The sequence below is a fragment of the Erinaceus europaeus genome, chromosome 9, assembly GCF_950295315.1.
Source record: "Erinaceus europaeus chromosome 9, mEriEur2.1, whole genome shotgun sequence".
Lineage (NCBI taxonomy): Eukaryota > Metazoa > Chordata > Mammalia > Eulipotyphla > Erinaceidae > Erinaceus > Erinaceus europaeus.
Genome location: NC_080170.1, coordinates 102,076,730 through 102,102,019, shown reverse-complemented (window position 1 = coordinate 102,102,019; position 25,290 = coordinate 102,076,730). Strand labels below are relative to the sequence as shown.

The 25,290-nt window shown below is 39.6% G+C and overlaps 1 protein-coding gene across 1 annotated transcript in view; it reads right to left on the bottom strand.

Annotated features, from left to right (window-relative positions):
* PAK2 (p21 (RAC1) activated kinase 2) overlaps positions 1-25,290 on the bottom strand; it is a 61,673-nt gene that overhangs the window by 17,758 nt on the left and 18,625 nt on the right. Inside the window, exons 2-8 of the mRNA XM_016185722.2 lie at positions 16,597-16,804; positions 10,939-11,039; positions 10,459-10,606; positions 6,373-6,404; positions 4,101-4,208; positions 2,608-2,740; positions 1,062-1,125 (exon numbers count right to left, since the gene is read on the bottom strand). Of these exons, the coding sequence (XP_016041208.1) occupies positions 1,062-1,125; positions 2,608-2,740; positions 4,101-4,208; positions 6,373-6,404; positions 10,459-10,606; positions 10,939-11,039; positions 16,597-16,783 (773 nt within the window). The 5' untranslated portion in view covers positions 16,784-16,804. The remainder of the gene's footprint in view (positions 1-1,061; positions 1,126-2,607; positions 2,741-4,100; positions 4,209-6,372; positions 6,405-10,458; positions 10,607-10,938; positions 11,040-16,596; positions 16,805-25,290) is intronic.

Sequence of the window (25,290 nt, the reverse complement as noted above, 5' to 3'; positions counted from 1 at the left end):
TTTTTTTAAATGTTGTAGTTATTGTTGTTACTGATGTCATCATTGTTGGATAGGACAGAGAGAAATGGAGAGAGTAGGGGAAGACAGAGAGGGGGAGAGAAAGATAGACACCTGCAGACCTGCTTCACAACTTGTGAAGTGACTCCCCTGCAGGTGGGGAGCCGGGGCTCGAACCAGGATCCTTCCGCCAGTCCTTGCGTTTAATTCACTGAGCTACTGCCCGACTCTCGCATGTATAACTTAATTATAATCTTTATTATTTATATTTACAATCATTGTGACTCAGTGCCTGTATAACTCTACTGCTCCAAGTTTTTTGTTTTTTTTTTTTAAATAGAGGGTAAGAGAGATGGAGAGGGAAAGATAGAGATATGAAAGATAGACAGAGATAGAACAAGAGATACCAGGGAGTCTGGCAGTAGCACAATGGGTTAAGCGCATGTGGCACAAATTTTAAGGAGCCCAGTTCGAGTCCCCAGCTCTCCACCTGCAGGGAAGTCGCTTCACAAGCAGTGAAGCAGGTCTGCAGGTGTCTTTCTTTCCCTCTCTGTCTTCCTTTCCTCTCGATTTCTCTCTGTCCTATCCAGCAACGATGACATCAATAACAACAATAATAACTATAGCAATAAAACAACAAGGACAACAAAAGGGAATAGATTAAAAAAAAAAAAAAAACGAACAAGAGATACCACATCTGCTCCATTACTCCTGCAGCATCCTCCCCATAGGTGTTCCATGTGGTGACTGGGGGGCTTGAACCTAAGCTCTTATATGACACCCTGTGTTCTCTTCCAAGTAGGCCACCTTCTAGTCCCCATTATCTATACTCTTTCAGTGAGTGCTTTTATTGCCTTCTAAATATATTTGATGGGCAATAACAAGAGAAAACAAAGTGTAATCCTTGCTAGGTTGTACAGTTTTTTGTTTTTTGTTTAACTCTATCTAGAAATAAATGCATTATACATTTACAAAATTCATTCATAGAGTATTCAGTGTCAGTTTGCCATTCTGCAAACCGGGGAAGCACTCATTATTGAAGTAATGAAATCACAAACACTTACCCTTGCCCGATTTTTTCATATCTTGTATATTTCTTCTTAGGGTCACCTATGCTTACAATAGTTCCTATTTTAAACAAAAGCACAAAGTTCAGTCAAGTATAATAAAACTGTATATTAATTTTGATATTATGATTTCTTCTTATAAATTGCAGAGATTTTAACAGGTCTCTAAAGTAGGACATTAGACATAAAACTATAATGTATTTTCTTTTAATCAGTAAGTCAAGACAAAGGAAACAGACATTACATTTTTATTTCTTTGAGGTAAAAGCTGACAAGGGCATATCAAGGAAAGTCATAGAAACAACACAACTTAGGGGGGCTGGGCTCTGGCACACCTAGTTGAGTGCACACATTACCATGTGCAAAGACCTGGATTCAAGCCCCTGGCTCCCACCTGTAGGGGACAGCTTCACAGCTGGTGAAGCAGAGCCGCAGGGCTCTATCTCCCCTTCCCATCTCAATTTCTTTCTGTCCTATCAAATCAAATCAATAGAAAAAAAATTACATAGGTGCCCAACTTCCCGGGCTGCAGTCACTACAGATACAGTACTTTCCCTTGTTCTCTTTTGAGATCATACTTGTTAGAAGTATTTAGGTAATTACTTGTGCTAAACATTGCTGCTATCTTCTCCCTTTACTTGGTGAATTATAGTCAATACTTTACAGAGATTAATTAGAGTTGGTAGAAGGGAGAAGAGAAAAAAAGTATGCCAAACACATGAAAGAGTGTTCACCAGGCAAGGCATAAGCCTTACTATGTGCACAACCCTAGCATAAGCCCCAATACCACATGGGAGGTGCTGTAACACTAGAGGAAGCTCTGATGCTATGTTATCTCTTTTTCTCTCACTCTGAATGAGTAAGTGGCCACAGCAGTGAAATCATGCATGTGGCAGAGCCTGACCCCTTCCGCAAAAAACAATTCTCCTTTTGAGAAATTAAGGGTATGCACATAAATATCTACAAATTCCCTTTGATCAAGTTTCTGTGAGTCTTACATTTGGCTTTTCAAGGAAAATTACTGCTCCTAAGTGAACACATAATAACAAACGAGCTTCACAAGACTTTAACTGGGCCCAGGTAGCACTAGACTTGCAAGCATGAGGCCGAGTTCAGTCTCTGGCATCACAAATCAGAGTGATACACTGATTCTTTTTCTCATGTCAATGATGTTTAAAAACAAAATATTTTAATTGAAATTATTCCTCCTACAAATAAACAACTTATTTCTTATGTCTTAAGCCCAGAAGTTATGATTATTTTAAATCCAACTGTAGCAAATCCTTTAATTTTGGGGTCTGGGTCAAGGCTTCACACCTCTGTGATTTCACTACTCCTGAGCCAATTTTCTTTTTCATTTAGAGAGAGAGAGATGGACACAGAGTGGGACACCACCACTGCACGGGAGCTTTTGCTGGTGCCACTGGGGCATAAGCCCGGGTCACAGAAATGCCCTTTCTGGTTAACTATCTCTCAGGACATACACTAAATGCTTTAAATGTCATTAGCAATTTAAGAATAATGTAAAATGTAGGCAACATACTCAATTTTTCCATAATCTCTTCATCTGTCATTTTAGTCTTCTTCTTCTGTTTGTCTGAAGACTTGGCTCCACTATCAACATTAGAATCACCAACTGGTGCAGGAATTGGGTCAATTACAGACCGTGTATAGATCTATAGAGAGAAAGTCATTACTGAGAGCTTATGAAAAATATTTTTAGGTATTTGCACTGTCACACTATTTAGCTGACTCTTAAGCAAAATCAAGTTGTTTCACCTAGTCTAAAGAATGAGAATAATGTTTTCAGAGTTATCTTAGAAAATATATTTACTTTTGAAGAACAAGTGTAAAGGACCTTTCTATGCACAGCACGCATAGGTTTCTAAACTCTGCCAAGCAAAACAGTCAATCTATGAGTAAAAACTTAAGTGTAACCAGATCTAAATGATATGCTAACAGCGAAGCAAAAGGGAGTTAGAAAATAATTTATTTCTTGTATTTTTCTTTACTACAAAAACAGAGCAAAGAAGCTTTGATGTTGAAATCACTATTGTTAGTTATCACAAAAAATCTTTATACACAATGGGTAGGGGTAGAGAGCATAATGGCTAAGCAAAGAGACTCTCATGCTGGAGTCTCCAAAGTCCCAGGTTAAATTCCCCCTCCCCCATAAACCAGAGCTGAGCAGTGAGTGCTCTGGTCAAAATAAAAATAAAGGGGAAAAAAATCTTTATACCAATATAACCATAACGCTTTCTTTTAAACAGTCAATTGTAGCAGATAAAGAAATATAGCCCTCTATCACTGAACAAGGATCCAACAGCAGACGACTGTGCCACTACCTTATCTCATCCTACTACACAGCACCTTCCCAAAGTTTCCTTGTATCCACACACAGAAGAACAGGACTTTTTCTGCTTTTTAAATTTTTTTTAAAAATTTAATTAATTGATTCCTTTTTGTTGCCCCCCTTTTATTGTTGTAGTTGTTATTATTGTTGTTTTCTGCTTTTATCTAAAGTCTTTATTGGTATACTTCCCCCCATCTTGTTCGGAATTTCACTTTCAGTAGCCTGTAGGAAGATATCTGGGTTTTAAGAGAAATGTGAAAATAGGAGATAGAATATATAATTTAGGTAAAAGCTAAGATGTAAAATTTTAGATAAGGTAGTCAGTTGTATTCATTGAGGTTGAAAAGAGAAAGCTGAGTTCTTTTAACAAGAGGGTGTAATATTAAAAGGAAAAAAAGGTACTTTAACTGTTAGAGGGGCATTTTATTTTACTTGGGATCTCATGCTTTATCCAGTGTGCTACCTTTCAGGTTGCTGATTTTAATTTTCAGAAAGTTGGTTTTATGATGGATGGTCTTTAGGTAAGGATCACCTGGCTATAATGAGCCATACTAAAGTATTTTAAATCTGAAAATTTATTTTTTTAAATAAATTTTTTATTTAAAAAAAAGCAGTCACTGGAAGTCAAATATACTGCTTTTTAAAAACACACACACACAGCCCAATTCACTAGTGAAACTCACTGATTTTGTATGGTCCGGTCTTGGGGCAATAACAGGAGGAACTGCCGCTTCATCATCATCATCTTCCTCTGTTACAACGGCTGATGTTTCAGACCCCTTGGTGCTTAGCTGAAATTATCACATGAGCCAAGTAAGGAAAATAAGACAAATATGAGAAAGTGTTAAAATTAAGACAATCAAGGGAGTCGGGCGGTAGCACAGCGGGTTAAGCGCACGTGGCGCAAAGCGCAAGGACCAGCATAAGGATCCCGGTTCGAGCCCCTGGCTCCCCACTTGCATGGGAGTCACTTCACAGGCGGTGAAGCAGGTCTGCAGGTGTCTTTCTCTCCCCTTCTCTGTCTTTCCTTCCTCTCTGTCCTATCCAACAACGATGACATCAATAACAATAATAACTACAACAATAAAACAAGGGCAACAAAAGGAAATAAATAAATGTAAAAAATAAAATTAAGACAATCACTCTAATATTTTTGAAAAAAATGTATTTAATAGCTAATTTCAAAATAATAAAGCCTTACTGGCTCTAATTTAATCACTTAAAAAAATAAATGTGATTCTAAAAGTTAAAGAAAAGTTTGCATAATAAGTATATACAGTAAATACCAAGTACTGTTTTAAAAGACTTATTCATTAATGAGGAGAGAGAAAATGAATCACTCTGGCACATATAATTCAGGGATCACTGGAGTGGGTGGGGGGAGAATATAGGTCCTTCAGAGGACCTAGTGGGGGTTATATTGTTATATGGAAAATGTCTGCATGTACAAACTACTGTATGTACTATTGAATGTAAAACATTAATTCCCCAATAAAGAAATTTAAAAAATTAACATAATTCAGGGATCGAACTTGGGACCTCAGGATTTTTTTTTAAAATACTTTATTAATGAGAATGATAGGAGGAGAGAAAGAACCAGGCGTCACACCAGTACATGTGCTGTCGGGGGTTGAACTCGGGACCTCATGCTTGAGAGTTCAGTGCTTTATCCATTGTGCAACTTCCCGGATCACAGGACCTCAGGATTCTAAGTCCAGTGCTCTAGTCACTGTGCCATTTCTAAGGTTACCAATATCATTTTTTTTTAAACTCAATGAGTTTTTTGTTTTATTATTTATAGTAGAGACAGAGAAAAATCTAGAGGGAACAGGGAGATAGAGGAGAGACAGAGAGACACTGCAGAATTGCTTCACCACTTGTGAAGCTTTCCCTTTGAAGATGAAGAGCCCGAGTTTGAACCTGGGACCTTGAACATAGTAACATACACACTCAGCCAGGTGAGCCACCACTAATGCCAAATATTTTAAAGAGTATTGAAACAATCCCTAAAAGTAAATAATCATTTTGTTTAGACCAAATACAAATATCTTTTGTGTAAGTCAGCTATTGGAGGTCATTTAAAATAGTCAAATTCACCAGAAAAAGTAATGACTAGGAGTAAAAGCATTATGCTTCACACAATTTCTTACATGTCAAATGCATGACAGGTAGGTACTTAACATGTTTTTTTTGGTCTCCAGGGTTATAACTGGGGCTTGGTGCTGGCACTATGGATCCACTGCTCCTGGTGGCCATTTTTTTCATTTTATTGGATAGGATAGAGAGAAATTGAGAGGGAGAGGTAGAGAGAGAGAGAGAGCGAGAGAGAGAGAGAGAGAGAGAGAGAAAGATAGACACCTAGCAGACCTGCTTCAACACTTGTGAAACATCCTCCCTGCAGGTGGAGTGGGGGCTTGAACCTGGATCCTTGCATGGGTCTTTGTGCTTAGTACTATGCTCGCTTAAATGGGTGCTCCATCACCCAGCCCCCAGCTAACTGATATCTGACTTGTTATTGTACCTAATTTTTACATACTTTTTAATGTGTCTATCAAGGAAATTCTATTCATTTAATAGAGTTTCCTCAACTAGACATGTGACTAATTATAAACATATTAGATATTTGTTTCTAATATGATTTATCTTAAAATGCAAAATAAAAACAGATTTATTACGTGGTGTGAAGCACAAGAACCGGCATAAGGATCCCGGTTTGAGTCCCTGGCTCCCCACCTGCAGGGGAGTCACTTCACAGGCGTGAAGCAGGTCTGCAGGTGTCTATCTTTCTCTCCCCCTGTCTGTCTTCCCCTCCTCTCTCCATTTCTCTGTCCAACAGCGACATCAATAACAACAACAATAAAACAACAAGGACAACAAAAGGGAAAATAAGAAGAAAAAAAATAAGATTTGTTCTGGGCAAACTAGAACAAAAACTACAAGAAATATCAAACTTACTGCTGGTGTTCCGGAAGGAAAGCCATCTTTTTCTAAATATGAAACACAAAGTTAACAATTCAAAACATTAGTTAACAATTCAAAACATTAGTTAACAATTCAAAACATACAACAACATCTATAAAGTCAAAGAGAAAAATAAGGCAGAGCAAGTAAAACATTTAGACTCATATCATCTTCAGTTGAATTAAGTCATGAGTTTTAGGACACTATCAGTATTCAAACAGGAATTACATATGCTAGCTAATGAATTTAAATTTTAATGAACTCATATTTATTAAAATCAATGAATTATGTATCTAAAACAGATATACCAATTGTATCTTAATGAAACTATAAAAGTATACTTGAAACAAAAATTAAGGGAGGAATTACCTAATGGTGGGAGTACATGCTTCCTATGTAAGACCTTGGGCTCACTCCCCGGCACACACATCCCACCTGTAATCCTCTATCAGAAACCACAACAATCAAATTTCTATTGACTCAATGTCAAAATACCAATCTGGAGTTAAAAAAAATGCCCAGAGGCAGATATATGTCACATGATGAAAAGAATATATATATTTTTGTCAGTTAGTCCGGGAGGTGGTGCAATAGATAAAGCACTGGATTCTCAAGCATGAGGTCCTGAGTTCAATCCCCAGCAGCACAAGTACCAGAGTGATATCTGGTTCTTTCTCTCTCTCCTCCTACCTCTCATTAATAGTAATAATAATAAAAAAACGTCAATTTGTACAGACTTATTAGCTGGTACAAAGGTTGAGAGAAAAGCTTGACTTTTATAGCTATCAAGGGTTGTGCTAAAAAGTTTAGTATCCCTGGGAGTCAGATGGTAGCGCAAGGACCGGCGAAAGGATCCCAGTTCAAACCCCAGCTCCCTACCTGCAGGAGAGTTGCTTCACAGGCAGTGAAACAGGTCTGCAGGTGTCTTTCTCCCCCCGCCCTCTGTCTTCCCTTCCTCTCTCCATTTCTCTCTGTCTTATCCAACAACAATGACATCAACAACAACAACAATAATAACTACAACAGTAAAACAACAAAGGCAACAAAAGGGAATAAATATTTTTTAAAAAGCAAAAGAGGATATTCACAAGCTTTAAAAAAAATTCAACAAGTTCATCATTCTTATGAAGAGCCAGGCATTAAAAAAAAAAAAAAAAATCACTCCTTAAAAAAAAAAGCAAGTTTAGTGGTCTGGGAAGTGGTACAGTGATAAAGCTTTGGACACTCAAACATGAGGTCCTGAGTTCAATCCCCAGCAGCACATGTGCCAGAGTGATGTCTGGTTCTTTCTCTCTCCTCCTATCTTTCTCATTAATAAATAAATAAAATCTTTAAAAAAAAAAAAAGTTTAAGTGTCCCTGCAACTAGACTTGGATTTTATTGCTCCAGAAAAACATCTCCATGGTTAGAATAATTATAAATTATCAAAACAGTCTTTGAACATGACACATGTATAACTATGCTGCTTTTTTAAAAAAATATTTTATTTTATTTATTTATTCCCTTTTGTTGCCCTTGTTGTTTTATTGTTGTAGTTATTATTGTTGTTGTCGTCGTTGTTGGATAGGACAGAGAGAAATGGAGAGAGGAGGGGAAGGCAGAGAGGAGGAGAGAAAGATAGACACCTGGTTAAGCGCAGGTGGCGCAAAGCACAAGGACCGGCATAAGGATCCCGGTTCGAACCCCGGCTCCCCACCTGCAGGGGAGTCGCTGCACAGGCAGTGAAGCAGGTCTGCAGGTGTCTGTCTTTCTCTCCTCCTCTCTGTCTTCCCCTCCTCTCTCCATTTCTCTCTGTCCTATCCAACAACGACAACAACAACAATAAAACAACAAGGGCAACAAAAGGGAATAAATAAATAAAAAAATAAACATAGAAAAAAATTAAAAAAAAAAAAAAAGAAAGATAGACACCTGCAGACCTGCTTCACCGCCTGTGAAGCGACTCCCCTGCAGGTGGGGAGCCAACTATGCTGCTTTTAAAAAATATTTATTTTTTCTTTTTTGTTGCCCTTGTTTTTTTAAATATTTGTTTTACTATTATTATAATATTTATTTATTTTCCCTTTTGTTGCCCTTGTTGTTTTTCATTGCTGTAGTAATTATTACTGATGTCATCGTTGTTAGACAGGACAGAGAGAAACCGAGAGAGGAGGGGAAGACAAAAGGGAGAGAAAGACAGACACTTGCAGACCTGCTTCATTGCCTGTGAAATGACTCCCCTGCCGGTGGGGAGCTGGCGGCTCAAACCCAGATCCTTACGCTTGTCCTTGCGCTTAACCCACTGCCTGACTCCCTTGCCCTTGTTTTTTATTGTTGTAGTTATTATTATTGTTGTTGATGTCGTTTGTTGTTGGATAGGACAGAGAGAAATCGAGAGAAGGGAAGACAGAGAGGGGGGGAGAAAGATAGACACCTGCAGGCTTCCTTAAGCCAGTCCTTGCGCTTGGCGCCACATGTGCTTAACCCGCCGCACTACCGCCTAACTTCCTAATGTTAAGACTTTTAATAGATACACCAAACAACTGGGAAGCATGAATGCTATTCTCTGAGTAAATCAATTTGGACTAAAAACTTCATTCTTCTCTAATTCTTACTTTGCTACTCCAGCTCCGAGCCATAAATTCTTTTAGTTCAAATGCTTATTATATACTTAAATATTTGATAAGTTGCAAAATGGGAGGAGCTGGATGATAGCTCACCTGGTTTAGTGCATGTTACAATGTGCAAGGACCTGGGTTCAAGACCCTGGTCCCCACCTGTGTGGGGAAAGCTTCACAAGTGGTGAAGCAGTGCTGCAGGTATCTCTCTGTCTCTGTTCCTATCACCCCCTTCCCTCTCGATTTCTGGCTATCTCTGTCTAATAAATTAAAAATAAAGAGAATAAAAATAAAAAAGATTTGAGCAGACTGAAACATTTTTTTACTCCAGAGTCTAATGCATTTACACAGTAAAGCAAGCCTCCTATCCCATCAGGAATACATACAGTACTAGTAAGGATATGTCTACAAGTCAGCATGTTTTCCTTCCATAGTGGAAGGTTGCTCAAAAACAGTGACAACAGTAACAACCCAAAAGGTCAAAATATCCATTAATTGCATTTTTGATAAAACTAAAAGACTAATATATTCTCCCCAGACTCCAAATTATGAGAAGAGCTGCCCCAGTTTAAAAAGTGCTGATTTACTTTTTAAATAAGAGGGGGGGGTGTCAGGCGGTAGCGCAGTAGGTTTAGCGCACGTGGCGCAAAGTGCAAGGACCAGCATTAAGGATCCCGGTTCGAGCCCCTGGCTCCCCACCTGCAGAGGAGTCACTCCACAGGAGGTGAAGCAGGTCTGCAGGTGTTTTTCTCCCCCCTCTGTCTTCCCCTCCTCTCTCCATTTCTCTCTGTCCTATCCAACAATGACAACATCAATAACAACAACAATAATAACTATAACAATACAAGGGCAACAAAAGGGAAAATAAATAAGTATTTAAAAAAATTAAAAAGGGGGAGGGAGGAGAAGCAGACAAGAATCACAGCTTGACTGGATGGTTTTAATCACATCTAGAATGCAAGTAACTAAAATCAAACTTTTCAAAAGGAAGTTAAAGTTGTGGTGGTTATCAGATGGAAGGTGGTGAGGAGGTTTGGGAAAAGGCTGTAACAGAGTGCAAGAACTCTGGTAGTGAGGGTGCTGAGTTGTACACTCTATTCCTAAATGTTATCATATTGTAAGCAATATTAAATCAAATAAAAATAATACAATTGGGGTTGGACAGTAGCTGACCAGTTGAGTGCACATGTTACAGTGCCCAAGGATCTGGGTTCGAACCCTTGACCCTCATCTGCCTAAAGGAAGCTTAACATCTGGTGAAGCTGTGCTGCAGGTATCTCTCCTTAATTCCCCCCTTCCCCCTCTCAATTTCTCTCTCTAGCCAACAGAGAATGCATAGAATATTTTAAAAATACAAACACCAGGAAAAAAGAGCCATAGTTTAGTTCCTTTCTTTTTCTGAATAATTATTGCGTGTAAAAGTGTTTCACATCGCTATAATCCCATTTGAATCAATCTTTTATATAACTGTCTGATATCTTACCAGGAGGAGTAAAGCTCAAGTATTTCTGCTTCACTGTGTTGGAGTCATAGAACTTCAAGACATCCAGCACAGCCTGGGGATTCTTCTTCTGCTCTAGTTTAGTGATATTGGAGGTCTGTAATAACCGAGCCCACTGTTCTGGCATGCCCTAAGAAAGAAATATTCAGAAATTAGTTGTTTTAATAAAATCAATATTCAGAAGTAAAAAAAAAAAAAAAGAGAGAGAGATAAAATAGGTCAACCTACATAATAACTGGTTAGACTAAATTTGAAAAGTCTAGTTTTCTAAATGCTTATTTTTTAAATCTATCTTGCTATATATTTAATAGGCTCAGCTTTGTAGGGAAAAGACATGGACAACACAAACTCTGAGGAAAGCACCAACATTTCAGTGAGCATGAAGATAAAACAGTTAATTTCAAACTAATGCTGAAGAGCTGAATACTAATACATGAATTCCTAACTAGCAGGTAAACTTACAGTGAATTCTCCAGTAACAGCATCAAAGCCAACATGGATTGTATGTTCAAAATCAGATGGAGGAGAAATTTCTGGCCGTTCTTTTTCTTTCTTCTTACTTCCTAGAGGGCATTAAAGAAAAAAAATTTTTTTAATTTTTTAATTAATAATTTTTTTTTTGCTTCCAGGGTTATTGCTAGGGCTCCGACTGCTCCTAGAGGCCATTTTTTTTTTCCCTTTTGTTGCCCCTGTTGATTTTGTTGTTATTGCTGTCATTGTTGGATAGGACAGAGAGAAATGGAGAGAGGATGGGAAGACAGAGAGGAGGAGAGAAAGATAAGATACCTGCAGACCTGCTTCACCGCTTGTGAAGCGACCCCCTGCAGGTGGGGAGCCAGAGGCTCAAACTGGGATTCCCTACACTGGTCCCTGCGCTTCGCGTCTTGTGTGCTTAATCCGCTGTGCTACCGCCTGGCCCCAAGAAAAAAAATTTAAACATGACTAGTAAAGGTACCCATAACATATACTTATATTTTCCTATAACACATTAGAAACAAAATTACTATGGCTGAAATAGGCCCATGAAAAAATGTTCATCAGCACATCACAGAAATGTGAATCAAGGCAACAATGAAGTGCCATATCACACCTGTGAGAGTAGACTGCATCAATAAGGACAGAGACAGAGGCTGGTGGGCGGGGTGGGGGGTGTAGATAGCACAATGGGTATTAAAAGAGACTCTCTGCCTGAGGCTCCAAAGTTCCAGATTCAATCCCCATACCACCATAAGCCAGAGCTGAACAGTGCTCTGGTATAAATAAAAAAAATTTTAAAAATTCAAATAAACAAAAAAGATGTAGGTTGGTCAGGATGTTGAGAGAAAAGAACCCTTCACACCATCTAGCCATACTGGCTAATACAACAAATATACTGTTGAATAAATGTGGCGAATGGATATGGTAAACAAGAATGTCTTTTTAAAAATTTAGTGATTTACTGGATAGAGACAGAAATTGAGAATGGGGAGCTGGGCAGTGGCATACCAGGTTAAGAGCAAGAGGAGGGTCACTTCACAAGTGAAGAATCAGGTCTGCAGGTGTCTCTCCCCCTCTCTATCTTCCGCTCCCCTCTCAATTTCCCTCTGTCCTATACAAAAAAACAAAGAACAAAAAAAAAAAAAAAAAAGAAAGAAAGAAAAGCAAAGCAATTGAGAAGGAGGGGAATAGAGGGACAGAAAGATAGAGGGGAAAGGAGGGAGGGAGGAGATATGGGGGAGGGGGGGAGAGAAGATGGGGAGACAGGGAGAAGGGAGAGGCCTGTAGCATTGTTTCTTTCTTCTTTTCTTCCCAGAGCACTGCCCAGCTCTGGTTTATAGTGGTTCAGGGGACTGAACCTGGAACTTTGGAGTCTCAGGCATGAGAGTCTCTTTGCATAACCATTATACTTTATACCCCTGCCTGAAGATTTATTTTTCTAAGTACAAAAAAACTTATCTTCTAAGTGCTCTTTTTCTAAAAATAAATACATAAATAAAAATAGAGGAAGGAAAAAAGAAACTTAATAAAAGCAATCTGACAAACCCTGTCATATTAAGCGTGAATATAGTAATAAGTATATACCTGAGATCAATCTTTAAATATCTGTCCTGGGTGTCAAATGCTAACTCACAGGGTAGGGTATGTGTCTCGCACTGTATGAGGAGCTGGCATCACAAGGGAGAATGCCATGGCGCCCAGGGGGAGCTTAGTTGCTGTGGTAGATCATCTCTCTGTCTCTATTTGAATGGAAAAGTAGGCTGGGAGGAGTGAACCCAAATTATAAAACTCCCAGTAGTATATACTGGGAAGAAGTAAGGGGTAGGGTGGTTCATGGGAGATAAGGACTTTGGAGGTATTAATAAAACTCTAGGCTGGCAGTCTGGATTTTCATGCCTGAGGTTCTGAGGTCCCACGTTCAAGCCCTAGCACCAGCATAAACCAGAGCTAAACAACGCTCTGGTTAAAACTGTTTTAAAAAAAGTGGGGGGGGGGGGAGAGAAAGAATAAGAGAAATAAAGAAAAACCTAAGGCAATATTCTGTTTATACAAAGGCTTAAAACAACTAAAGGTGAAAAACCAGACTATAGCTGTCTGTGTCTGGAGGCAGGTCACAGGAGTATACTGGCTGGGGCAGTGTGTGAAAAGGTTTTCTAGGAAGACGGAAATGGTATAACATATGTGGTGATGATGATGGGTTATAAGAGTATATTCGTTTACCATAACTACTGTTGAAGTACCAGGCTCAATCCCCAGCACCACCATAAGCCAGAGCTGAGCAATGCGCTACTTATAAACACACACACACCAACAAACAAACAAACAGTATTGGTTTATTTTTGTGCATTTCAAAGCATGTAAACTTTTAAATTTTTCCTTCCTTCCTTCCTTCCTCCCTTCCTTCCTTCCAGAACACTATTCAGCTCTGGTTTATGGTGGTGCGGGGGATTGAACCTGGGAGTTCAAAGCCTCACGCATGAGTCTGTTTGCATAGCCATTATGCTATCTACCCTCTGCCCTAGCATGTAAAAGTTTTAAAGATTTTACTTTTTCTTTTTTCTATTTTTATTTATTATTGGATGGGGACACAGAGAAATTGAGAGGGGAGAGGGAGATAGGGAGGGAAAGAGACAGAGAAACACCTAAAGCCCTGCTTTACCACTTGTGAAGCTTCCCCCTGCCAATGGGGACCAGAGGCTTGACCCTGGGACCTTGTGCACTTTAATGTGAATGAATGCTTAACTAGGTACGGCACCACCTAGCCCCCAAAGCATGTAAATTTTACCTAAAAAAATAGAGTTGGGGGACCAGGCGGTGGCGCACCTGGTTAAGCACATACACTACAGTGCCCAAGGACCTGGGTTCAAGCCCCTGGTCCCCACCTGCAGGGGGAAAGCTTCACAAGTGGTGAAGCAGGGCTGCAGGTGTCTCTCTGTCTATCTCTATCTTCCTTTCCCCTCAATTTCTCTCTGTCTCTATCCAATAAAAAATAAAGAAAAAAAAAAAATAAAAGCATCTAAAAAAAAATAGAGTTGGGAGTCGGGTGGTAGCGCAGCAGGTGGTGCAAAGTACAAGGACCTGCCTAAGGATCCTGGTTCGTAAGCAATGAAGCAGGTCTGCAGGTGTCTATCTTTCTCTCCCCCTGTCTTCCCCATCTTTCTCCATTTAACTACAACAATAAAACAACAAGGGCAACAAAAGGGAATAAATAAATATTAAAAAATAAAAATAAAAAGCCAAGGGCTGGGGAAAAGCTCAGCACTAGAGTACACAACTTGCAAACTTGAGGCCCCAGGCTCTAAACTGTATTCCCACTCACAGTAAGGTGTGTGCTCTACCAGGTGAGCTATTTCCGAGGCCTTGGCTCCCATTTTATTCAGTAGGACAGAGATAAATTAAGGGGGGGGGGGAGAGAAAGACACCTGCAGATGTGCTTCACCACTTGTGAAGCATCTCCTCTGCAGGTGGGGACTGAACCCAGTTCCTTGTGTGAGTCCTTGTGCATAGTACTGAGTGCACTTAACTAGGTGCACCACCGCCTAGCCCCAGCTTTTTAATCTATTAACATGAAAAAAAAAATCAGCATAGCCTGGCACATGCAATGCTGGGGGCCAAATTAAGGACTTCCCACTTGAGAGTCCGATGCTTTATCCACTGTGCCACCTCTCAGGGGCTAATGTATACTTCTGTTTAGGTTGAGCTCCCCAAATAAAACTGGGTTATATATGCTTACATTTATTAGTAACTATCAGAACCATACTGGCAGGCTTAATGAGGAAATAATCTTTAGCTTTTTTTTTTTTTTTCATTCCTTTTCTCCCTCCCTTTCTCTCCCCCGCCCCCCTTTCTTTTTTTCCTAAGACCAGAGCACTGTTCAGCCATGGTTTATGGTGGTGTGGGGGACTGAACCTAGGACTCTGGAGCTTAAAACATGAGAATCTTTTTGATTAAGCATTCTGCAATCTGCCCTGCTCTGGCCCTTATTCTAAAATTCACGAGTCTACACACTGTACTTAGTTCTAAAATTCAAAAAGTCCTTAGTACCAAAGGTTCTTTCACTAGATTTGGTTCTAAAACAAATTAGGGACTTTACTTATTACACTATTTATAGTCTTTGTGTGACAGTGATTCATAACTTTTAGGTAATTTGGCAAAACAGGGAACATCTGGCAATATCTAGAAATATTTGTGGTTGTCACAACTGAGAGGTGTTACTTTCCTCTGGAAAGTGGCAACCAGGAATGGCACTAAACACTTTATAATGCACAGGATAGTCCCCTAAAAACAAAAAGCATTGTCTGTCCCCAAATGGAAAAGTACTGAGGTAGAGAAATCCTGGACTAGACTGATGTTTGTAGAGGGCACATTAACATGTTGATTTCTGGTGTCTTTTTTTTTTTTTTTTTTTTAAGATTTATTTATTTATGAGAAAGATAGGAGGAGAGAGAAAGAACCAGACATCACTCTGGCACATGTGCTGCCGGGGATCGAACTCGGGACCTCATGCTTGAGAGTCCAAAGTTTTATCACTGCGCCACCTCCCGGACCACTGATTACTGATTTCTGTATCTGATGCTTCTGAAAGAACAGAACATACAGTAAAGAAATGACAATCATGTGGTCTGGGAGGTGGCGCAGTGGATTAAGCACTGGACTCTCAAGCATGAGTTCCTGAGTTCAATCCCCAACAGCACATGTACCAGAGTGATGTCTGGCTCTTTCTCTTTCTCTCCTCCTGTCTTTCTCATAAATAAATCAATAAAATCTTAAAAAAAAAAAAAAAAAGTAAGTGACTATCACTATCAAAAATCAGAAAAACAAAAATGGGAATTGGTTCCAGGGAAAGAGGATTATAGACTCTATATTAGCATTCTTATAGTAATGTCTTTCTCATATTTCTTTTCTTTTTTCTTTTTTATTGGATAGGACAGAGAAAAACTGAGAGGGGAGGGGGAGGCAGAAAGAAAGACACCTGTAGACTTCACTGTTCATCGTGAAGCTCTGTGTTCTTGCACATGGTCAAGTGTACGCTTAAGCTGGTGCACCACCAACCTAGCCTCTCTGAAGTTTCTTTAATGTTGAAAAGCCATAAACTATGGCCTAAGTCTTAGAAAACGAAGGAGGTAAGTATAGAAATTCAATGACTGGGAGTCGGGCTGTAGCGCAGCGGGTTAAGCGCAGGTGGCGCAAAGCACAAGTACCGGCATAAGGATCCCGGTTCGAACCCCGGCTCCCCACCTGCAGGGGAGTCACTTCACGGGCGGTGAAGCAGGTCTGCAGGTGTCTATCTTTCTCTCCTCCTCTCTGTCTTCCCCTCCTCTCTCCATTTCTCTCTGTTCTATCCAACAACGATGACAACAACAATAATAACTACAACAATAAAACAACAAGGGCAACAAAAGGGAATAAATAAATAAAATAAAAAATATTTAAAAAAAAAAAAAGAAATTCAATGACTATTACAAACAGTATCAGCAATAACTTCAGTCTTATTCTTTTTCATCACACTAAAATCAACTAGTCTTAACCATCAATTATTTGCTTGGATTTGTTTGTTTTCATCATAAAACATCAATTAATTATACTATAATTAAGGAGATATCAATTGGGTAACAAAGTATTGTAACCATGTAAGATATTTACCTTTCTCTGTGCTTGAGAAGATAGAGATGATTTTATTCCTGGGCTTTTTTTCTTCTGGAACAGAGGGTAAAGGTTTCAAACTGTGGTTGGCTGACAAAGGGTCTTTTCCTCCAGTGCTAAAAATGGTGCTGCTCATCCGCACAGGAGGCGCTGGAGGCTTGTCTTCCAGTTCTCCGTTATCAGACATGATTCAGAGTTACGATATGGCCTAACATACAAAGACAAAAAAGTACAGCTAATAAGACAGTAGAAAAGTAGTAAGCAAATACAAAACAGTAATATTCCACCCGCTCCCCAGACCGGGAATCAGAAGATACTGTCTTCATTTAGCATGGAATTTTCAAAATTTAGAAAATCCAATGAGATGAAAAGGGTTATCACAGGCAATTGCTCTTAATGAAGTTAGTAAATGGCCAAGGAAGCATTTGAAAAGCAATTATGATAGTTTCTGCAAAGCATGGTTATACTAACATATGAAAAGACAGTCAACGAAGTGTTTCTAAGGGTAAACGATGCAATCAAAAGACAAAAAAATACAGTCTTAAAAAATGAGAATTCAAAGAAAGAAGAGCATGTCTTGATCAGTCAATAAAAGGATCTATGTCTCTGACATAGGTCTGTTTCTAGACCTCATGAAAGTCCAGTTTTTTCACCACTGCATCACCCCCCAGGCCTTGATACCTTGCTATTACGTTTATCAGCCCCCCACCCCCCCATCTCATTCCATACTTATCAGCTTTGTGATCACCTGACCTTCATCTAAACTTTCCTAAAAGGGGAGAATGTGCCACTGGTGTAATATTTGGCTTCTCTGATGAACTGATATTCTAGCTACACAAGTTAATGCCTTGCAAGTTTTGCAGACAGTTCCACAGAACTTGATTTATCTGGGAACACAGAAAAAATAAGTCCAGGGTATGGCTGAAAATCACAGTATAGTTACGTCCCCAGATTCTGTCACTCTGTGGTACCCTGGCCCCCTCCCATCACCAAAGCTAATTTAGAGGAAACTTCAACACTGTTCATATATGTGTGTGTTGTGGAGATTAAAATAAATGGATCACATGCATTTAAAATCCGCAATAAAGAGGAAGGAACATCTCATTAACAACCAGGTTCTGACATAAAAGTACAATATACATTGCACTTCCCCACTAAACAAGGTTTTGATTGGAAAGTAGATCTTGATTGTAAAATTAGTTCATGTAAGTGAATAAAACTCCATATATAGGGGCCAGCTGATGGTGCACTGGTTGAGAGCACATGTTACAGTGCACAAAGATCCAGGTTCAAGCCCTCAGTCCCCATCCGCAGGGGGAAAGCTTTGCAAGTGGTGAAGCAGGGCTGCAGGTGTTTCTGTGTCTCTTCCCCTCTCTATCTCCCCCTTTCCTCTCAATTTCTGGCTGTCTCTATCCAATAAAGAAACAGGTATAATTAAAAAAAAAAACTTCATATATAAATACATACTATGAAAACACCAACTGAATTAAAAATAAATTTTAAGAAGGTGCTATTGGTAGAGAATAGAGGATCAAAGACATTATTACTAATTTCATTCCAAATCTTACAGACTTTGTCTTTCTTAATGGTAATACATCACTCGCACTCTGAATATATATTTGCTATAATGACACTTTCCCCCCAACTTACACAGAGGAAGAATGAGAGATAAAGGGGGAAAATGAACATTTTGGGGAGTAAGCTAGAGAAGAGAATAAAAACAAGAGTTTAAGAAAGATGGTCTGAAGTAATATTAAATTACTGGTGGTCAAAGGAAGAAATAGAGGTGGGCTCTGAGAAGGCGGTGCAGGCAACAGATAGTTGGATGGTGTGGGGTCTGTTTTGCTTTGGCTGAGGCACACAGGCACAACTGACTGTTCCTAACTGTGGAGTATCAAGGCTGTATTACTAAAGTGCATTTAGTCCCTTGACTAAATTTCTTATTGTTTGTAATGTTAATTAGGAGAAGATTGAGGAGTCCGGTGGTAGCACAGCAGGTTAAGCGCACGTGGCACAAAGCGCAAAGAAAGGCGTAAGGATCCTAGTTCAAGTCCCTGGCTCCCCACCTGCAGAAGAGTCACTTTACAAGCGGTGAAGCAGGTCTTTTCTCTCCCCCTTTCTGTCCCACCCCCCCCCCCGTCTCCATTTCTCTCTGTCCTATCCAACAACAACAATAATAACTACAACAATAAAACAAGGGCAACAAAAAGGGAATAAATAAATATTTTTAAAAATTAGGAAACTGAAATTTATTATCTTTGGCTTTCTCTGTAAATTTAGAATTCAAAAATTAACTCCATGAATAAATGAATTAATACATTATTTACATGTCTAAATAATTACCTGTGACCTAGCAGTTCCATTGCCACAATATACCATTAATCCACACAGAAGTCTGACTAAGTCTGTTCACAGAAACATTTATTCATAATAGTCAAAAGATGAAAACCAGCTCATCGATCACAAATGAACAAAAACACAAAATGCGGCATAGGCATACATGGAATATTATTTGACCACAGGAACAAGTAAAGTACTAAAACATACGACAACATGGATGAATCCGGAAAAAATATATGAAAAAAGCCAGAGTCTATTTATACAAAATGTCCATAATGAGCAAATTCATAGAAACAGAAAGCAGATTTGGAGGTTACTAGGGAGTGAAAGGAATGGAATGTGACAGCTTATGGGTATGGATGTTCTTTGAGATGGATGGATATGTTCTAGAATTAGATTCTGGTAACGGTTGCATAACCTTAAGCATATTAAAATCACTGAATAGTACACTTTAAAATGGTTAAAATTTAGGTTACTTCTCTCTCCTTATTTATTTTATCTAGTGTCAGGGTCTCATGCATGTATGATACTGTGATTCCAGGGTTGACTTATTTTTTAAAACTTTTTTTTTATTGCCACCAGGGTTACTGCTGCAGCTGAGTGACTGCATGATGAATCCAACACTTCCAGAAGCCCCTTCCCTTCCCTTTCTGTTTTATTTGATAGGATAGAGAGAAACTGAGAGGGGCAGGGGTAGAGAGGGAGAAAGATACATACCTGGAGACCTGCTTCACAAGCAGTGAAGCATCCCCCCACAGGTGGGGAGAGGGGGCTTGAGTCCTGGTCCTTGTGAGTGGAAATGTGTAAGGTCAAACAGGTGCACCACCACCCAGCCCTAGGGCTGACTTTTCAAAAATGATTTTATTAGGGAAATAATGATTTACAAGACAGTTGTCACACAGGTACAATCTTTTATCTTTCCATGGTAGGTGTCTGCATAGGGCGCCCTTTTTTTATTTTATTTTATTTTTTTTAAATAATCCTTTAGATTCTAGACTATTACTACCGATTCACCATTCAGGGAGTTTCCCTGGCACTGTGGTGCTCCATAAGGCATTTGAACTCATGGCTTGGTGTGTGGCAATGTACAGCCCTGCTAGATAAGCTCTCTCTGGGTTTCTTGTAGCTTAGTTTAAAAAAAAAAAGAAACAGTTAATATTTACTTTGCAGAATAGTATGATTAAATGAGCTAAGAAAGACTAAGCATGGCTGTCAATATCACGATCATTACTATTTCTAAGATTCTGTGCTAGAACTTGGGGAAAGCCAAAAAGGACCACTATTTACTATTTCTCCAAGAGTTCATAATGTAGTGGGAAAAACCAGCACAGTGATTTAAATTAGGTTATGAATGTTCTTCGTCACATCTATTCTCAACACATGCATATTAAAAGTCATGTGGGAGGGTCAGGTGGTAGTGCAGTGGGTTAGGTGCACATGGTGTGAAGTGCAAGGGCTGGCATAAGAATCCCGGTTTAAGCCCCCGGTTCCCCACCTGGGGGGCACTTCACAAGTGGTGAAGAAGGTCTGCAGGTGTTTGTCTTTCTCTCCCCCTTTGTCTTCTCCTCCTCTCTAGATTTCTCTCTGTCCTACCCATCAACAACAATGACAACACACACGGTCAGGCTGGAGTAGTGGCTCTGCCTGTGGACTCTGAGACAGACAGACAGAGTTTTCAGGTTCAAAAGGGGGAAAAAAAAAACAAAACAAAAAAACGAGGGCAACAAAAGTAGCCTCTTGGAGCAGTGGATTCGCAAGCCCCAGCGATAACCATGAAGGCAAAAAAAAAAAATAAATAAAAGGGTCACGTAGGGCGTGTCAGAGCGTCAATTTGCATGCTTGAGGCTCCAGATTTAATCCCAAGAAGCACCACTTTACGCCAGAGCTGAATAACCCTCTAGTCTTTTTCTCCCTTCTTTGTCATTGTCTCAGAAGAAATAAATAAACCTTTGGGAAAAATAAAGTTAAATAGCTTCTTCTTCAAAGTAGGGCCTTATTCTGCCCCCAGGTGAAATACTGTTCTTCCTAAATTGAGTTCCTATCACACAACATTTCACTACACAACATATAAATTCTATATTACATCAACAAAAATAACTTTGAAGGACTTTTTACTTTCCAAAGCATAACTTACGACCTTTGGACCTCTTTTTTCATAAGGCAGGATGTTTTTTTTTTCCTTTTGTAATTCATTCTAGGAATGGTGTCCAGTGCATAAAAAAAGCTCAATGAAGATGTGATACAGTTCCTAACATTTTAATTCTAGCCAGAAAAAAATAAGTATGTAAACAGTTCAGGAGAACATATTGATACATGTTTTGCTGCACCACTATTTTAAAATGACTTACTGACAAAGAGCAAATGATAAGAAGTGTCTCTCTCTAAATCTGCTCACACACTTTTTGTTACTTTTCAGTGAAAAACAAGTAGGCAAAACAAAAAGCATGCCCCAAACACACTGTACTCTTTTAAGGGGCCCATTGTTTAATCGTGACAGGACTCAAATACAAACAATTCCTCAACTGTCTACTGAAGGAGATCAGGGGAAGCCAAATATACAACAGAAAGGGAAAAAGGAGTGAGTGTGTAACCAGTCAATCTAACTAGAAGAAATTAAGAAATTTATTACAACGTCACTGGATCAATGATGATACAAGCATAAGTCATATACCATTGAAGAGCACTATGACTTAAAAATACATTTATTTGGGAATGGGGCGGTGGCACAGCAGGTTAAGCACACGTGGCGCAAAGCGCAAGGACAATGGAAGGATCCCGGTTCAAGCCCCCGGCTCCCCACCAGTAGGGGAGTCGCTTCACAGGCGGTGAAGCAGATCTACAGTTGTCTATCGTTCTCTCTCCCTCTCTGTCTTCCCCTCCTCTCTCCATTTCTCTCTGTCCTATCCAACAACGACATCAGTAACAACAATAAGAACTACAACAATAAAACAAGGGCAACAAAAGGGAATAAATAAATATTTAAAAAATACATTTATTTGGGGGTCGGGTGGTGGCGCAGTGGGTTAAGCGCATGTGGCGCAAAGCGCAGGGACCGGCGTAAGGATCCTGGTTTGAGCCCCCAGCTCCCCACCTGCAGGGAAGTCGCTTCACAGGCGGTGAAGTGGGTCTGCAGGTGTCTATCTTTCTCTCCCCTTCTCTGTCTTCCCCTCCTCTCTCCATTTCTCTCTGTCCTATCCAACAATGAACATCAACAATGGCAATAATAATCACAACGAGGCTACAACAAAAGGAGGAAAATTGGCCTTCAGGAGAGGTGGATTCATGGTGCAGGCACCGAGCCCAGCAATAGCCCTGGAGGGAAAAAAAAATACATTTATTTGATACAACAGAGAAATTGAGAGGGGAAGGAGTAGTAGAGAGAGAGAAAGGCACCTGCAGCGCTGCTTCAACATTCGTGAAGTTCCCCCCCTACTGGCAGAGACTGGATGCTTAAACTGGGTCCATGTTCAATGTAATGGAAAACATGATGATTTTTAAAAAATTTTTATCTTTATTTATTGGATAGAGACAACAAGAAATCGAGAAGGAAGGGGAAGATAGAGATGGAGCGAGACAGAGAGACACCTGCAGCCCTGCTTCACCACTTGCAAAGCTTTCTTCTCCCCCAGCAAGTGGGGACCGGGGGCCTGAATCTGGCCCCTAAATATTATGATTTTAAATGAACATTATTTCTTTATATTTATGATTACACTTTTACATAACAAATACACCTTAAATTTCCAGTGCCATAAGGATATAGCAATACAACAGTCTCAAAGTATTACTGGCCTTTTTTCCCTCCAAAAATATCCTCATATGCCACTGAGGACAAAAACATCAGTGAAAAGAACCTTGAATCATCTTAAGCTAACAACATATACACTGTGGATGAAAAGTTTACAAACCAGAAAGAAAGGAGTATTTTCATTTGGTGACGTTGGTAGCTACAAAGTCAGAATGGGAAAAGACATTAACTGGGGTAAAGAATAAAGAAAAAAGAGTGGGTGAAATAGCTCACTGCGATAATGTGTTGTTTCTCTGCCACGTGCTCAACACAGGTTCAAGCCTGGCCCCCACCATACTGAACTAAAAAATAAAAACAAAAAAGGCCAGGTATGGTAACCGCTGTCTCTGTCTAAGCTGTTTCTCTAACACCCAGTTTTGGTCTGTGGCTACCTTTCCGTGCCGGCACAACACAGGAACACTGCACTGTATGCCTAAACTGCACAATGCCATGGGACAGTGTGGTACCAGTAGCAACCTGATAGTGACTAACTGGCGGGTAAATCAATGGTAGTGAGAACAGCTAGATCCCATTTTATCATCAGACTGATCTTCCTCCACTTCTTGTGTTAAGTGACCCCATCACTGACTTCATATAACTTCCTAGGGAATAACAAGTGGAAATAAGCAATCAGTCACACTTCCATATTGGCTGCAGTCCATCTGTCTTTCACTCCCCTCACACTTTTTTTTTAACCTGAGAATATACTGTCTAACAGTGCAAAGAAGCATAAATAAGCCTTCTGTCTCAAACTCAAGACTTCAGTGGAATCCGGTGTCCATACACACCTCACAAGACACCCAAAACTGTTTTCAGGTAAGTTAAAGGGTTACTGTGAAAAACACAACTCTAGCTTTTAGCAGAACATACGAATACATATCACCTTTGGAGCTTTATCATTCTGGGCTGACTTTTTCAGATGGGGGGGGAGATGCTGTGGGGCTGACTTCAAAGCTATGTTGCACAGAGCAAAGAAACAGACTATACAAAGTGAGTTATTTTCCCAGCCCACATAGAATACTTTTACAAGAGAGTATGCTTATGATACAATGCTTAAAGAGAAAGAAATGACTATACCACATAGTAAAAAGACAAGATATATCAGGTGACCTATAGGAGGCACTGACACAAGCTATATCTATAATCTAGAAAGGACTTTTACATGGTCTGGGAGGTGGCGCAGTGGATAAAGCACTGGTTTCTCAACCATGAGGTCCTGAGTTCAATCCCCGGCAGCACATGTACCATAGTGATGTCTGGTTCTTTCTCTCCTCCTATCTCTCTCATGAATAAATAAATAAATAAATCTTTTTTTTTTAAAAAAGGGACTTTTACATCATGAAGAACTAAGTAGAAGACACTTCATAATAAGAAAATGACATAAACAGGGAGGTCATAGGAAATAACAGTGATAAATACGTGACAATATGTCCAAACTCACAAACCATAGAACAGTAAAATCAATGAACAGATACTACACTTCTTTAAAAAAAAAAAAAAAAAGATTTTTTTAAAAGATTTTATTAATGAGAAAGATAGGAGGAAAGAAAAAAATCAGACATCACTCTGGCACATGTGCTGCCAGGGATCAAATTTGGGACCTTATGCTTGAAAGTCCAATGCTTTACCCACTGCACTACCTACTGCACCACACTACCTTATATCTTATGCCTTCTAAACTGGCGACAATTAAGAAGACTGACCAAAACTAAGTGTTACCAAGGATGCTGAACAAAGAATTATACTATATGCCACAGTTTGGTATTAGTTTGTAAAGCCTATCATCTACTTGTATATATATAAATCCAAGGGCATTCTTGAACATATGAATATTATAAGATAACCATAGTACTAGTCTTTTTTTTTTTTTTAAGAGAGATTTTATTTATTAATGAGAAAGGAGGAGAGGGAGAAAGAACCAGATAGCACTGTGCTGCTGGGGATTGAACTCAAGACCTCATGCTTGACAGTCCAATCCTTTATCCACTGCGCCACCTCCCAGACCACAATAGTATTAGCCTTAACAACAAAAAACTGGAAACAATTCTGTATCTGGTTAGACTACATACTGGTAACAACCATATCGTAGGATCTCAATGGTTGGAAATAGTTTATTTCTAGTGGACTCTAAGCTTGAGGAATTTACCTCTCAAAGGTGATAGAAGAATCTAGGCTGCAGTCATCTCAAAGTTCTACTCTCTTAACAAGCTGCCATGAAAATGGGAGTAAGGGAGCCAGGAGGTAGCACAGTGGGTTAAGTGCACATGGCGGGAAGCACAAGGACCAGAGTAAGGATCCTGGTAGGAGCGCCCCCTGGCTCCCCACCTGCGGGGGGGGGGGGGGGGTCACTTCACAAACAGTGAAGTCTGCAGGTGTCCATCTTTCTCTCCCCCGTTTTTCCCTCCTCTCTCGATTTCTCTCTGTCCTATTCAACAACGACGACAGCAATAGCAACAATAATAACAACAACGATAAACAACAAGGGCAACAAAAGGGAAAAAATGGCCTCCAGAAATAGCAGTGAATTCGTAATGCAGGCTCCGAGAGTCTCTCAGCCATAACCCTGGAGG